The sequence below is a fragment of the Aquarana catesbeiana genome, linkage group LG06, assembly GCF_042186555.1.
Source record: "Aquarana catesbeiana isolate 2022-GZ linkage group LG06, ASM4218655v1, whole genome shotgun sequence".
Classification (NCBI taxonomy): domain Eukaryota; kingdom Metazoa; phylum Chordata; class Amphibia; order Anura; family Ranidae; genus Aquarana; species Aquarana catesbeiana.
In genome coordinates this window covers 152,537,766-152,553,751 of record NC_133329.1, presented here as the reverse complement: position 1 = coordinate 152,553,751, position 15,986 = coordinate 152,537,766, and the positions used below count along the sequence as shown (strand labels likewise).

At 43.0% G+C, this 15,986-nt stretch overlaps 1 protein-coding gene across 1 annotated transcript in view; it reads right to left on the bottom strand.

Moving 5' to 3' along the window:
• PDILT (protein disulfide isomerase like, testis expressed) overlaps positions 1 to 15,986 on the bottom strand; it is a 67,349-nt gene that overhangs the window by 31,216 nt on the left and 20,147 nt on the right. Inside the window, exons 4-6 of the mRNA XM_073591070.1 lie at positions 15,514 to 15,651; positions 8,363 to 8,473; positions 8,114 to 8,239 (exon numbers count right to left, since the gene is read on the bottom strand). Of these exons, the coding sequence (XP_073447171.1) occupies positions 8,114 to 8,239; positions 8,363 to 8,473; positions 15,514 to 15,651 (375 nt within the window). The remainder of the gene's footprint in view (positions 1 to 8,113; positions 8,240 to 8,362; positions 8,474 to 15,513; positions 15,652 to 15,986) is intronic.

Genomic DNA, 15,986 nt, shown 5'->3' with positions numbered 1-15,986 from the left:
TAAGAGGGAGGGTACTGTCATGGTTATGCAATAGAGTTTCTTTGTCAGCTTACCTGTCTCCATGTATTCCTCTCTAAACACCAGCTGCCTCTCACCTGACTGGTTTTATAACCTCTCCTCTAAGCATGGCCCCACCCCAGGCCCTATCAGGGAACCCTATATTAACCTGTGCACTGCAAGCCAGCAGTGCTGATTAACCATTGTGTGTTAGCCTCCATGTGTACTTGCTGTGTTTCCTACGTCTGATTCCTGTTAGCTACTTTGGCCTGTTCTTACTATTCCTGTCTACTTGTGACCCTGACCTTTGGCGTGTCCCCGACCATCCCTGTTTGCCAGTGACCCTGAACCTTGGCGTGAACTCTGTTGTCCTTGTCTGCTTGTGGCCCTGACCTTGGCTTGTCCCTTACTTTCCTTGTTGTTCCAGCCTGCTGCCTCCTTCCTCTTCTCCTGTAGTCTACCGTGAGCGTGAGCTGTGAGACCCTGGGGGCCGCGACCTGGAGGCAGACTGCAGCGCAGTCCATCCTTACCACTAAAGGCTCTGGTGAACACCTGCTGGCTCTTAGACTCCACGCCCTGGGGAATCTATGCTCTAGCTCCCAGTGGGATCTGTGTCAGTGATCCTGTAGACCTGCTTCCTGAACCTCCCAGAGTTCAATCCGCAGCAGTCAGTCCTAGGGTCCACTACCTTGTGGTGCACTTCTGACTCCTACAGAGTGCATCTGTCACCTAGCCTCAAGGTGACCTGACATGGGGGAAGGCACATTGAAGCCAAGGTTCCCAAATCTTTAGGAATTTGGTGTGAGAGTCCTTAAGAATGCTAGATATCTGCTTGTTAGGCATTAAAGCAGTCATACGGTCTGTAACGCCCTGAAAAAGAACTGCACGATTCCTCTAGGCCTGTGCAACTGTTCTTTTGGCCAACAAAAATAAGTACAGTAGGTTTACAGCTTTTGCTGATGGGCATAGAGGCCCAGGATAGTGCGGTTGTAGTAGGGCTAGTTTAACATCCTTTCTGATAGCTAAATGAAATAGAGTGTGTAGTAGGCCGAAGCCTCGGGACGAAAAGCCTATCAAACGCAGACAAACCATATATGTAAGACATCCCTGCGATGGCCACAGCCCTGGAAGCAGTGGTCGTTAGAACTAGGGTTGGCATGGGCAATATGAGCTGGGACCTTATCCACCACAAGAGCACTTTATATGCCGTTTCTAGGGTAGCAGTGTTGAATGAGCACTTTTCTACGGTGGACCAGGCCTTGCCCATTCCCATTGGGAAACATATGAGAGAGAGGTAAGGAAGTTCTGCAATTCAGAAATGCATAGAGGGTGAAGGTGAGACCAGGCAAGCCTGGGGAGTGTTGTCATATGTGTTCAAAGGCCATTTTCCAAAAGGGGTAGGTAGAGGTACGATTGAGGAATGATATGCAATGTTGGAGGTTTGTGGAAAAACTCAGATTGTGGGGCCTCCTGCGCTTCCTGGAGAGAAGCCCACGTCGGAAAGAACTGGGAAGTCAGGAAGTGCTGTACTTGTGTGAAACCATGAGCAGTCCACCAGTAAAACGCCTGAGACTGATCCATGCCCGGGCAAAATAGGGGGTTGTGAAGGATGGGCAAAAAAAGCAAGAAAGGCGACATGAGGTTGCCCCAGTATCTGACAGAGTTCCACGATTTCAGGCCATGCTGCATGAGAGGGCTAAGAGTGGGAGGGCATCGTTTAAAAGAAAGCCAAAGGAGGGCCTGAAGGGGTGGCCACGTAAATAGGGAGCTCCAGAAGGGCCCACAGGAGAATGCCCGTTGAGACATAAAGAAAAAACAGCTGAGAGATCTGAGCAGCTAAGTAATATTTAGTGACATTAGCCCATATAAAATAAAGGATCCTATTCTGCACTAGATAATTTGACGGGACCTGTATAGGTAGAGTGCGTAAGTAGTACAGGATCTTGGGCAAAATTGTCATTTTTACAGAATTAATACGGCCTATCTAGGACAAGTATGGGCATTCCCATGACTGCATAAGAGTGGACAGAGAGAAAAGTAGAGGGTAATAATTGGCAGAAAATAGGGAAGAGTAGTAGGAGTTCAGTCTGATACCCAAGTATTCGATAGAGGAGGATGCCCAATGGTAGGAAAAATGGAATTGTAGATACGTAATTAGGTCAGGAGGTGACCTGTTTTTGATGGCGCAGAGCTGAATAGGATGGACAACTTTCCGAATGTTATCGCTACAGAGATGCAGGCATTGAAAGTTTTGCAGGAGGTATCAGATTTGGCGTACAGGGAGGAAAGAAACTCTGCAAAAAACGATTCTATCTGTGATGGATTAGAAGTAAGGCCACCTGTACGTGTCTGCAGCCGAACAGACAGATATGGTTTGCCAGCAGAAATAAGTTTTCCAGCCAACATAGGCCCAGGCTTATTGGCACATGTGTACAATTTATGTCTGATCCACAGTAGGGCCTTCACCATAGAGCCTTCTCAGCCTGGGAAGTAGACAGGAGGTCCAATTCCGTGGCCAGAATGTCACAGGTTTTGTTAAGTGCTGTAGAGGGGTGTGCCTTCCAACGAGCGCACACACACAGTATACTGTATATTATATATTTTATATATATATATATATATATATATATATATATATATATATATATATATATACACACACACACACAGTATCAAACAAAAGTGAGTACACCCCTCACATTTTTGTAAGTATTTTATTATATCTTTTCATGTGACAACACTGAAGAAATAAGATATTTGGGGGGCACACTCTAAAAAATGCATTAAAGATGGTGCAGCCATAAGACCATACAGTAGAAGAAAATATTACAGCGCACACATGCAAAAAAGACATTTACCTCAAGCAAGGCTAGTTTAAAACACCTAAGCATTTCTAGAAAAACATTATCAAAAAATATGGGGATTTGGTCACACCGTATTGCTATATGGTGCTAAGCCCACTTACTGCGACAAAGTACCCCATAATCAGTGGGTCCTACACTATCCATGGAGTGGGAGAACCTGCATCTCTGAACCATGAGAGCATTACACTCTTCTAAATGGGAGAATCATAAGGTCTCCACCCATGACACAAGTGGACACTAATTAAAGGTACTTATGTTATGTAGTGAGGTGCTCCGCACCCAAAGGGATTTGGTCAGAATCCATACAATATACAAACAAGATATTTGGGGGGCACACTCTAAAAAATGCCTTTTGGGTGCGGAGTGCCCCAAAGTGTCAATATTTTGTGTGGCCACCATAATTTTCCAGCACTGCCTTAACCCTCTTGGGCATGGAGTTCACCAGAGCTTCACAGGTTGCCATTGGAGTCCTCTTCCACTCCGCCATGATGACATCATGGAGATGGTGGATGTTAGAGACCTTGCGCTTCTCCACCTTCCATTTGAAAATGCCCCACAGAAGCTCAATAGGGTTTAGGTCTAGAGACATGCTTGGCCAGTCCATCACCTTTACCCTCAGCTTCTTTAGCAAGGCAGTGGTCATCTTGGAGGTGTGTTTGGGGTCATTATCATGTTGGAATACTGCCCTGTGGCCCAGTCTCTGAAGTGAGGGGATCATGCTCAGCTTCAGTATGTCACAATACATGTTGGCATTCATGGTTCCCTCAATGAACTGTAGCTCCCCAGTGCCAGCAGCACTCATGCAGCCCCAGACCATGACACTCCCACCACCATGCTTGACTGTAGGCAAGACACACTTGTCTTTGTACTCCTCACCTGGTTGTTGCCACACATGCTTGACACCATCTGAACCAAATAAGCTTATCTTGGTCTCATCAGACCATAGGATATGGTTCCAGTAATCCATGTCCTTAGTCTGCTTGTCTTCAGCAAACTGTTTGCGGGCTTTCTTGTGCATCATCTTTAGAAGAGGCTTCCTTTTGGACCAACAGCCATGCAGACCAATTTGATGCAGTGTGTGGCATATGGTCTGAGCACTGACAGGATCACCCCCCCACCCCTTCAACCTCTGAAGCAATGCTGGCAGCACTCATACGTCTATTTCCCACAGACAACCTCTGGATATGACGCTGAGCATGTGCACTCAACTTCTTTGGTCAGCCATGGCGAGACCTGTTCTGAGTGGAACCTGGCCTGTTAAACTGCTGTATGGTTGTGGCCACCGTGCTGCAGCTCAGTTTCAGTTCTTGACAATCTTCTTATAGTCTTATAGCCATCTTTATGTAGAACAAATTCTTTTTTTCAGATCCTCAGAGAGTTCTTTTCCATGAGGTGCCATGTTGAACTTCCTGTTCTTTCCACTCAGTTCCTCTATTCATAGAAGCTGTCAGGGAGCTATTTAGCCAGTCTGATGTGGAGGTGCAATAAAAAAATGTCAGGGGACAGAGTATAGAAGGTTAGCAGGGTCAGCAGCTTGTAGGGCAGAGTATAGGAGCTATCAGTTTGTTTGTAGAACAGTGTAGAGAAGGTCAGCGGGGCAGATGATAGGAGGTCAACAGTGGAGTGTACAGAAATTAGTATGGCAGTGTACTGGGGGTCAGTAGGGCATAGGACAGGGGTCAGCAGGGTGGAGGACAGGGGTCAGTAGGGCGGATTACAGGGGTCAGCAGGGTGGAGCACAGGGGACAGCAGAGCCTAGAATAGGGTTCATCTGAGCAAAGGACAGGGGTCACCGCTGGCAGGGCAGAGCCAGAGACAACCCAGCCTCAATCCCACACCACCCAAGGCATCAGGTCCGGGGTCCTCTCCGGCCACTTAACAATCTCCCATTGAAACCCCCATTCACTCCATCATACCCCATCCCCCTCCCCTGCCCACCCCACCGTACCAACCCCCCTCCCCACCGCCCAACTTTTAGCAGCCCCACAGCCCCCTCCCCCTATCTCCTCTAGTACCCCAAAACCCTCCTTGTTCCTCCCTCTCCACTTCCCTCCACCCTTCCCCACCACCCCTTGCACCAAACCCTCCCCCCTCCTTGCCCCCCCTTTTCACTTCCCTTCCACCCTTCTCTACAACCCCTTGCACCACAACCGGACCAGTTCTTATCTCCTAAGTTTTCTTCCTACAGATTCTTGTGTGACAGGTACACTGCATCTGATCATCATATTTAGACATATGTATATTTGTTCTGTACAGCTCTCATTCGTTTTATTGCACTTTACCTTTACAAGATTTTTGGCATACAATTATCTAAAAGATGTTTTTAGCTGCCACCTTTCCATTTCTACAAATGTATACTGTTCCGTATATATGTTCTTATGTACCTCTTTGTTTGTCGAATAGCCCTGAAGAAGAGAGAGTCACTGTTCCCCCGAAACGCGTTGGCTTGATTTTACTTGTTGCTACCTCCAATAAACAGCTTTAAAACCCATTTTCAAACTCATATTTACTGGATACCAGGCTCTCCTTCCTATCTACTTTCCAAGGGCAGAGGACAGGGATAACCATTGGCAGGGCAGAGGACAAGGGGGCACCACTGGCAGGAGAGAGGACAACGGTTCGCCGCTGGCAGTAATTAGGATAGGGGTCACAGCTGGCAGGAGGGAGGACAGGGGTCACCGCTGGCAGGAGAGAGGACATGTGTCACCACTGGCGGCAGGGAGGACAGGGTACTCTTCTAAGGAGGTCACTGGGCTGAGCTCTGTCTCCCATCCCTGCACGATACACAGCCATAGCATTAGGCACTAAGATCTCCTCCTCCCAACAGCACACACTGTAACTATTATCTGCACAATGTATAGCTGTTTATTGTGTTGCATGTCTGACCTTTGAAATTCCCTGGTCAAGACAGCAGCTTAGCTGCAGTAACCAGCTATACACTGTGCAGATTGTAGCTGTGTGTAATGGAATCAGATTTCAGCTACAGTGTGTGCTGTGGAGAGGAGTAGATGTTAGTGCTTGTGCTCAGGCTGTGTAAAGTGCAGGGATGGGCGACAGCCAGCACAGCATCGGGGGTAGTGGGTGTCTTTCGGGGGGTGGGGCGCAACTGAAATCTGGGGGGGCACAGCCCACCACAGTACCCCCCCTAGATCTGGCTGTGGAAGCCATACTACAGCTTCTATGAAACATCTAGGAATGGAGGACGGGCGGTTGATTGAAAGGTCCATCTTCTCCATTCATAGGAGGAATTGGTCATGTGCTGAAGAGTACAGAGCTAGAAGGTAGAAAGGTAGCTGGTCTAGGTTTAGAGTTTTACGAACTGTCATTCCTCTCTCCTAAAGAAGGAATGGAAATTCATAGCTTTGTTCCTGATGTGTGAATTCATGGAGCAGCTGCTTGCACCAGACATGATACACTTCAGACAAGGGGCTTAGCCAAGAGGTTGATGCTTAGTGGGAAGGCACTGGGCTTAGTACATGCAGGATGACTGAATATTTCTGAAATGTTAGGTGGCATTTATTATCTGCTTGGGAATGTATCTCCACTATGGCAACCAAGGAAAACGGGGACAGTTTTCAGAGACAACATACCACAGAAAGAATAGCATTGTGGAGTTTGAGACCATAAAATACCAAAAACAGTAGAATGCAAAGGGGTGAATTTACTAAGGGCAAATAGACTGTGCACTTTGCAAGTGCAGTTGCACTAATTTTGCCCAGAGCTTAGTAAATGTGGTGCTGATTTCCATCATCCAATCATGTGCAAGCAAAAATTATGTTTTTTCATTTTCCTTGTGCCTGATTGAGTATTCTTTACAAAGTGAAGCTTTACCACATTTACTAAGCTCTGGGGAAAATTATTGCAACTGCACTTACAAAGTGAGTCTATTTGCCTTTAGTAAATTCACCCCAAAAGTGATAACAGGGCAGCAACTACAGGGCTTAGAGCAGAGCACAAAGCTCAGGGGATAGGAAAGTACTGATGAATAAACAGATTTATTGTGTAGAAAGACTGGGGTGTAGAACAGTCATATCGGTCATATACATGATTGGGGTGTAGTGTGGACAGTAGGGGAAGACCTGCAAAAAAAAGCTACCATATACATTGAGGGGAAGAAAGGGAAGAGGCTAAATAAGAGAAAAGAGATGCAAGAGAATGCAGAGCAAACTATGTGGCCAGGAGAAGCTGCCAGGGAATATATTTAGGTAGCATGGACAATGGGGAGAGGTGCCAAATAATGTAGTGTGGCTTTCTTTGTAAACACAGGGGTGGGGAATTACCGTACATGAAATACTGGCAGAAGCCTCAGTAAAAACAGGAGTTTAGTGTTATTTGAAAGCTGGAACTTTCATTTCCTTTGGTGAATATCAGGTACCCCGGTCTAGGGATTCACATTTTAACATTTCTCTTTGAAAAACCCTGTATCTGAAAGAGGTGGCAACCTTTCTTAATGTGATTGTAAACAATCACCTTGTAAAATAAGCCATTCAGTTTAAAATAGAGATGAAAGGCAAAGCATTTTTGTATGGATAGCAAAAAACATTATAAATATCTTTTTTTCCCTTTTTTTATAAGTGATCACATTTTCTCCATTCTCAGTTGCATAGGAGCTTAGGGGAGGAGAAGCAGCAGCACATTGAGCTTCACAATAAATGGCTGTGTGGGGGGTGTATGTCAGGACAAGTCTGATCATTGGAAGAGAGCAGGCTGAGTTCCCAGCATAGCTAGAGAACTTCCTGATATGTGCCTGCTGTAACATGTATAAGAACGTTTCCTGTTCTCTTTGAATTGCTTCATTTGTATGAAATCATTGGTGTTCCTGATAGTCCCCTTGCTTTCCTATTAAAAACTGACCACACTAAGCAGGAGAGCTCAGTGTGGTCAGTTTTTAATAGGAAAGCAAGGGGACTATCAGGAACACCAATGATTTCATACAAATGAAGCAATTCAAAGAGAACAGGAAACGTTCTTATACATGTTACAGCAGGCACATATCAGGAATAGGAAATGTTGGGGTAACAAACGCATAAAGTTACTTTATGAAGGGATCAAATTAGAGTGAACTTTCATCAAAATTGAAAACTACTTTACATAACGTCTACAACTGTTTTGTGAAACCAAAAGTATATAATACCATCCTGCCCTATGGTTCTGTACAGTATTGTCCTGATTAGTGTCAATGATAGTTACACAACATACTAACACTTGTCTATCTTTTGAGTATTTACCTGGCATTGTATTACAATACATACCTGTCCTCTAAATTCCAGTGCAGCGGATTCATAACTCTCATATATTGGATTAAAGTTTTCTGATTTTTTTGATGTGAAGAGCAGAATGTGATTATTAACAGGAACATCAAATATAGTCACAGATGTCTGGAAAACAAAACCAGTAATCTAGCCAGAGACATTGCTACTTAAACGACTCATTATATATCATAGTTTCAAGTAATGCAATGTAATTTAATCTAAAAATGCAGACTGTAGTAGGTCAATTACCTCCAAGTTATACTCTGTTACCACATCCATGATGTAAATTCTTATTGATCGAATTAGGTCCAGTTTGCTTTTAATTTCCTCTTCTGATAATAAATAGCGGATAGGTTTCTCCTTTAGTAACAGAAAATAAAATAAAAAGCGTATATTTTAAACAGATATCATTTCTATCAATTGGAAGAAAACATTTTCTCATAAAACACAGTTAATGTGAGATCCAAAGTAATGTTGTGTCCATTTAAAACAAGATTTAACTAAACAAGCAAACAAGCAAAAGGTGAACAATCATAAAATTCAGAATGCTGCAGCTACCATTATTTTACACATAAATCTTCATTGCAGAAAAGCAATGCACCACTATGTAAGTTTTAATGGACCTGCAGCATTATTTCAATGCAGCACACCACAAATGGTTCACATCTATGCACTGTGGTGCGCAAAAACCTAAGTGTGTTATGTGTTTTTAAGGGGTGCACTGGGGTGCTGTTCAAAATGAATGGCACTGCACTGCACTTCGTTCAAGTTACTGCATGTTTTGCACCTTAAATTACTGCCATTCAGCATTCTAATGTGGCCCTTTATTATGATAATAATGCAAATAATCACTGTTTAGCTATCTAACAATTTTTCTTGTCATCCTGACCATACATATTATATATATGATCAGATTTTGCACACATCATAGTTATTCCACTTTCAACTTATCTGCCAGTACAAGACCAAGACAGTGGAAGAAAAGCTGTTGCATTTTCACAGCATCCAAACTGGCACCAGCAGCCCTTCTGCCAAGTCCCTTCAGCTTCTCCTGAGCAGTCTCTCCACACAGCACATCAATTGTTTCTACTGTCACCAACACTGTCTGCAGGTCCTTCTCTAAAGCAGTAGGTCCACTCTACAGAGGGTCCTTTAGGACTCACCCTGGCACATATCATGTATGCTGTGAAAGACTGTATGTCCTTGCTTGCTTCACAGGTAGAGTGGGTGCACATAGACCTATTATTGCTCAAACAGGATTTTACCAATTTGGGGGAGAGAGCCACAGAAAAGGAGGGGAGAATGACTACACTCACACAGGTTACACATTCATCTAAAAGGGAACTCTCCGTGTGTAAACTTAAACTTGATGACTGAGAGAATCCTACCAAGGGAAAAAATCTCCCATTGGTTTTCTAGAGAGATCTGAGAGCAATACTCCTAAACCATTTCTATAAACATGGCTTAAAAATACCCTATCAAACCTGGGAATTCCACCTTCCTCCAGCCAGAACAACTACACCAGGGGCTAACTCATGCCAACCCATAACCCCTGACTAAAGTCTTCAACATCAGAGACAAGGCTGCAATACTTTTGGCAGCTAGGCTAACAAGTGACATTGGCTATGATGACTCCCATATCTTTATCTTTCCTGGCTTTTTGTCTGAAGTGCAGAAGCACATAGCCTTTAGAAGCCTTTAGAAGTTAAAAAGAGAGGGAAATATATAATGTATACCATTGCTATATCCAGTCAAGCTTGGGAGAGTAGCCAAGGGCAAATTTGCATTTTTTGCCAATCAGGTCCTCCAATCAGACCAGTTAAATGGTAAAGACCTGCCTTTGCATAAAAACATGTGTTCAGAAAACATTACCTACACTCCTAGCTATACTCTACAAGCAATGCAGAGGTAATCGGTGACCCCTTCTTCAAAACTTGTATTCATATCAAGCCCCCACATCTGTTTTTGTGGAATTATGGGGCTTATTCCCTTTCCCCTTTTCCTTTTCTTACTTAAGGTCCCCACTTAAGGGTTTAAAAAGGGCACATTCTCCTTCCTTCAGCCCAATGGCAGGTGTTTTATATGGATAGGGTTGTTCCAGCTTTGACAGTCCATATGATGCATCCTCCTTGATACATGCCTGTTTTTAATTTTCCTGCTAATTTGTTATCTGGATTACTTACAACAGGACAACAATGTTTTACTTGGGATGTCTCTCTCCACCTGAAGTTACACCACCAAAAGGGTGGCCATGTCTGATTTTAATATGACACTGAGCTACTACCATTGCAAAGCTTGGATGGACAACCTGAACTCCCAAAGCAAGAATTTATTATATTGCAGCTAACCAATTCCTAGATGTGGTGGCTGGATTTAGGATGTTTCCCTTTTTCTACCTGTTGATCCTGCTGTTATTTTTCAAATTAGTTTAACAGACTAAGCTGGCCAAAGAAAAGTGTCAGTTAGAATGTTAAGACAAACCATTTGACAAAGCTTGCAATGCTTACAATGGTCCACTTTTTTACATTGATGTACAGTAGAACCTTTATCCTAAAGGAGAAAAACAATTGCTGTAACTGTTTAAAAAATGTTAGCTTTAATTTATTAGTCTATATCTGCTAGCTAGTGCATCTAACACTACCCTCTCCCCAGTTTTACATTTTTTTTCTTTTGGATAGAGCAAGAGAGGGTTATAACACAGATTTTTTTTTTCGCCATCAGTTTCCCATTGTGGAGATTGCCCTTCACTGCCTGTCCCACAGCCAAACAGGAAGTGACAGGAAATCCCTGCAAATTAAGGGAATTCGTTGGGGACCCCCAGGTCACCAGAACTAGTGTCCTCATTAGAAGATTTCCTTTCTATTACTTTTCTGGGGACAACCCAAGATCTGGGTTTTCTTTTACTTTCACTTTCAATGATAATGGTAAACAGGACAAATAGAGAGGGTAAATCTCCTGAATGGGGGCACAGGCAGCAATGAAAACTGACAGGTAATCTAATTCCTCTCCACTCCACCCAAAACTAAAAAAAAGTATTGCCTTTAGTTATACTTTAAGGATAGGTAATCTGTGATTCATTCATATTTTTTTTTTTGGGATTAATACTGAAAAGTCCGTGAATGAAACATCCAAAGGTATTCGAAGAAAGTGAAAAAATGAGGTTAATCGATCACACAGACACCAACATGTGAGGAGATCCGCCACCGTATGAATTACACGCTTACCAGAAGGCAAGCTTAGGTAAGCTTGTACTGCAACCTGACGCTCAATCGCTGGTAAGGTCACACCATGACTTTCCAGTATAGGGCCAAAGACAAACAAGGTGGCTCCGTCCGGTACGACAGTCAGTATGGGGGACCCAAAGAAATAAAAAAACGGCTCTCCATAGTGCTTTTATCTGCATCTTCTACGTAAGTGCAACCTTTAATCTTTAATAAACTTGGGTCTTATTGATTTACACTATGGAGAGCCTTTTTTTATTTCTTTGGGTCCCCCGTACTGACTGTCGTACCGGACAGAGCCACCCTGTTTGTCTTTGGCCCTATACTGGAAAGTCGTGGTGTGACCTTACCAGCGATTGAGCGTCAGGTTGCCATACAAGCTTACCTAAGCTTGCCTTCTGGTAAGTGTGTAATTCATACGGTGGCGGATCTCCTCACATGTTGGTGCCTGTGTAATCGATTAACATAATTTTTTGGTCTTCTTTGAATACCTTTGGATGTTTCATTCACGGACTTTTTATAATTATACCCACATTTCTTGGTTGTGATTATTCATTTATTTTTTACCACTTTTTTATGTTCTTTGGCACTAATGTTGCTTGTTTTGTAATTACCTTTTTGGGTCCATCAAGGATCATTTGACTTTATTTATTTATTTTCAGTATATATCTTTCACTTTTGTCTTTGTAGCGCTGCTCACGTTTTTATATTATCTATTGTATTTGTGTATACTCACAATTTTTGAGCTGCAGCTTTTTTTATAATTATTCGATTCAGGTAGCGCAGTAAATATTTTTTTCTGTTGGGATTAATACTGCTTTAAACTCATTGCAGTTTGATATATATTTCTAAACTTACAGTTTGAATAATTACAAAGCAATGTAAATGTCTTGTAAGTGCAAACTTATTTCCTAGAATACCAGGGGTTTAAGTTCCAAGTCTCCAAGAGATTCACTTAATGGGCTCTAAAGTTCTAGTCCCTAAAAAGCAATGGGTGGCCAAAACGTTTAATGAAACTTAAGCATCTTAGAGAGCTTAGATCTGAAAACGGCCACATTTGCCTGTATATAATATCAAAACTGTCCCTGATGGATATACACAGGAATATATGTTGTACACACATAAATGGTTGTACAAACATTATTTGCATACAGCTGCCAGCAAGGCCCTGCATAAAATTGTACACACGTGTGGATGAGCTCTAAAAATGTGGGTTTTTTTTTATAGCCGTTCCTTCTACTCTAAAGTGTATGTTACCCCTAAATTTATTACAGCTGATATGTGTATTGTATGCTATGTAGATGTGTAAATGAGCAGCCTGCTGTATTCTTCTGGACAGAAATACCTGGTGATCCTGCCAGTCATTTTCATTTACTTATCCAAACTGACCAGGTCATACATGGAAGCAACTTCTTGCTGGTATGGTGAATTTGCATCTCACTCTTTCCTTGTGAGAGTTACAGGATGCCATGCCGACGCCTGGAGTTTCTGTATCTCTGTAGTCAGTTTTATAGCCATCCCCCCAGACCAGCGCTTGATTGACAGCACCTGAAGCCTCACTGCAAACTGCAATGCACACAGATGGGGAAAGTATTTCCCTGTGGTATAAAACATCACTAACAGCCTGGACTGCAGAAGGAGCACCCTTCTGGAGCACAACGTATACATATAGTGAAATTGATTCCCCACTATGTTCAACCTCACAAAGAGCCAGCCCACTTACAGAATTGAAATGCCCCCTGATATGAGAATAAAGAACGTATGAACGGCTGTTTTGTCATGTGACTGCTAACTTAAAGACCAAAAAAGTTATCCTTTTTTATTTTTAAACACATACAGCATCCCACAAAAGTGAGTACACCCCTCACATTTTTGTAAATATTTTATTATATCTTTTCATGTGACAACACTGAAGAAATTACATTTTGCTACAATGTAAAGTAGTGAGTGTACAGCTTGTATAACAGTGCAAATTTGCTCTCCCCTCAAAATACCTCAACACATAGCCATTAATGTCTAAACCGCTGGCAACAAAAGTGAGTACACCATTAAGTGAAAATGTCCAAATTGGGCCCAATTAGCCATTTTCCCTCCCTGATGTCATGTGACTCATTAGTGTTACAAGGTCTCAGGTGTGAATGGGGAGCAGGTGTGTTAAATTTGGTGTCATCGGTCCCACTCTCTCATACTGGTCACTGGAAGTTCAACATGGCACCTCATGGCAAAAAACTCTCTGAGGATCTGAAAAAAAGAATTGTTGCTCTACATAAAAATGGCCTAGGCTATAAGAAGATTGCCAAGACCCTGAAACTGAGCTGCAGCATGGTGGCCAAGACCATACAGCAGTTTAACAGGACTGGTTCCACTCAGAACAGGCCTGGTTGACCAAAGAAGTTGAGGAAAACGTGCTCAGCGTCATATCCAGAGGTTGTCTTTGGGAAATAGATGTATGAGTGCCACCAGCATTGCTGCAGAGGTTGAAGCACAAGAAAGCCCGCAAACAGTTTGCTGAAGACAAGCAGACTAAGGTAATGGATTACTGGAACCATGTCCTGTGGTCTGATGAGAGCAAGATAAACTTATTTGGCTTAGATGGTGTCAAGCGTGTGTCGCAACAACCAGGTGGGGAGTACAAAGACAAGTGTGTCTTGCCTACAGTCAAGCATGGTGGTGGGATTGTCATGGCCTGGGGCTGCATGAGTGCTGCTGGCACTGGGGAGCTACAGTTCATTGAGGGATCCATGAATGCCAACATGTACTGTGACATACTGAAGCCAGAGCATGATCCCCTCCCTTTGGAGACTGGGCCGCAGGGCAGTATTCCAACATGATAACAACCCCAAACACACCTCAAAGACAACCACTGCCTTGCTAAAGAAGCTAAGGGTAAAGGTGATTGACTGGCCAAGCATGTCTCCAGACCTAAACCCTATTGAGCATCTGTGGGGCATCCTCAAACGAAAGGGTGCTTCTACTAAATACTGAGCAAAGGGTCTGAATACTTAGGACTATGTGATATTTCAGTTTTTCTTTTTTAATAAATCTGCAAAAATGTCAACAATTCTGTGTTTTTCTGTCAATATGGGGTGCTGTGTTAATGAGGAAAAAAATGAACTTAAATGATTTTAGCAAATGGCTGCAATATAACCAAGGGTGAAAAATTTAAGGGGGTCTGAATGCTTTCTGTCCCCACTGTATACTTTAATACTACCACCAATGAAGCTGGGAAAAAGGGGAGGTTATAATTACACTGCCACCAATGAATCTGGGGAAAGGGGGTGATAATCACCTTCCTTAACTCAGCTTTATTGGGGCAGATTGGGGCAGATTGTTAACGATTATACCAGACCCCCCACTGCCCAGCAAGATTCAGTAAATATACTAGTATGCATTGTGCACAACCTACCCCCGGGCCCACACTGTAGTGGCTACTACAACTAGTTTGTACACTACCTCAGGGCCAAGATCAATGCACGCTCTCTCTCCTGTGGGGCCTGCTGGTTCTGGCTAAATTAATCAGAGCAGGAACTATCAGGCAAATGTCAGTAGGAGATCACTCCATGTTTCAGAGTCCTGGCACTTGGTACAAACTAACAGGGAGGACAGAGGGAAGTGATTAACAGAAGCACAATCACGGGCAGCCACAACATACATACCACATGTAGGTGATAGAACAGCAGATGGTGGATGGACATCAAGGAACAGCTCACCCCTCCTTGTCCTGATTGGGACCCCCTCTCCTCTGGGCTCCATAGAGGCTGCATGGCTGGCTGTGGCAACAGTTTTGCTCCTGATTGGGAACTAATAAATCCCGGCACCCAAAGTAGAACAAGAAGAGCAGCTTTGATTGTAGAAGAGATATACAGAATCTCTTCTGCAATGACAACCTAACTGCTAGCATTTTTTTGTTTTTAGCTTTGTTTAAAAAAAAGCACTATACCCTCAAAAAAAAATGCCTGAATCACATGGTGGTTTCCAAAGAAGCTTAAAAGGCCGATACTGATATGCATGCAAAGCCAGCCAATCAGATATATTCTGGCTATGCCATTCACCCATATGCCTGTGTGGGGTTATCACTATCCCCTAAAAGATGAAGCTCATGTTTACATCTGAATGGGTATCTTTTGACAGTTGTAGAGTACACTTTTATAATAATATAAAGAGCAAAGGGCTTCTTACCTTTTTATATATAGCAACCATGTTCCCTGTAATGCCAACATATGACAAAATGTCTTCATTACTAACAAATCCAAAAGGAAACTCAGGGACATCTTTGGCTGCTTCTGTGAAATGCTGTATCAGATTACTGTTCAGATCCTGTATAAAACAGTGGATTATATAAAGAGACTATACATGTATTCATCTTGTCTTCTTATATATGACACTTATGAGCGTATGCAATAAAGCCATGTAAGGAGTAATGCTCATGTGCAGACAGAACCAGCCTTATGTTATATGGTGCATGTTGTAAAAAAATTAGTATGGTTCCCCCCATGCGCACTTCAAAAGCAAAAAAATATAATGCTACATGTTACCATTACCTGACTCTGATATCAAGAAAATAACAGCCAAATCAGGCCAATAGAACAGAAAATAAGGTCCCCCAGTCCTACTAGCAGCTCGTAGTGTTGCTTGTATGTTGTAATTGTCTT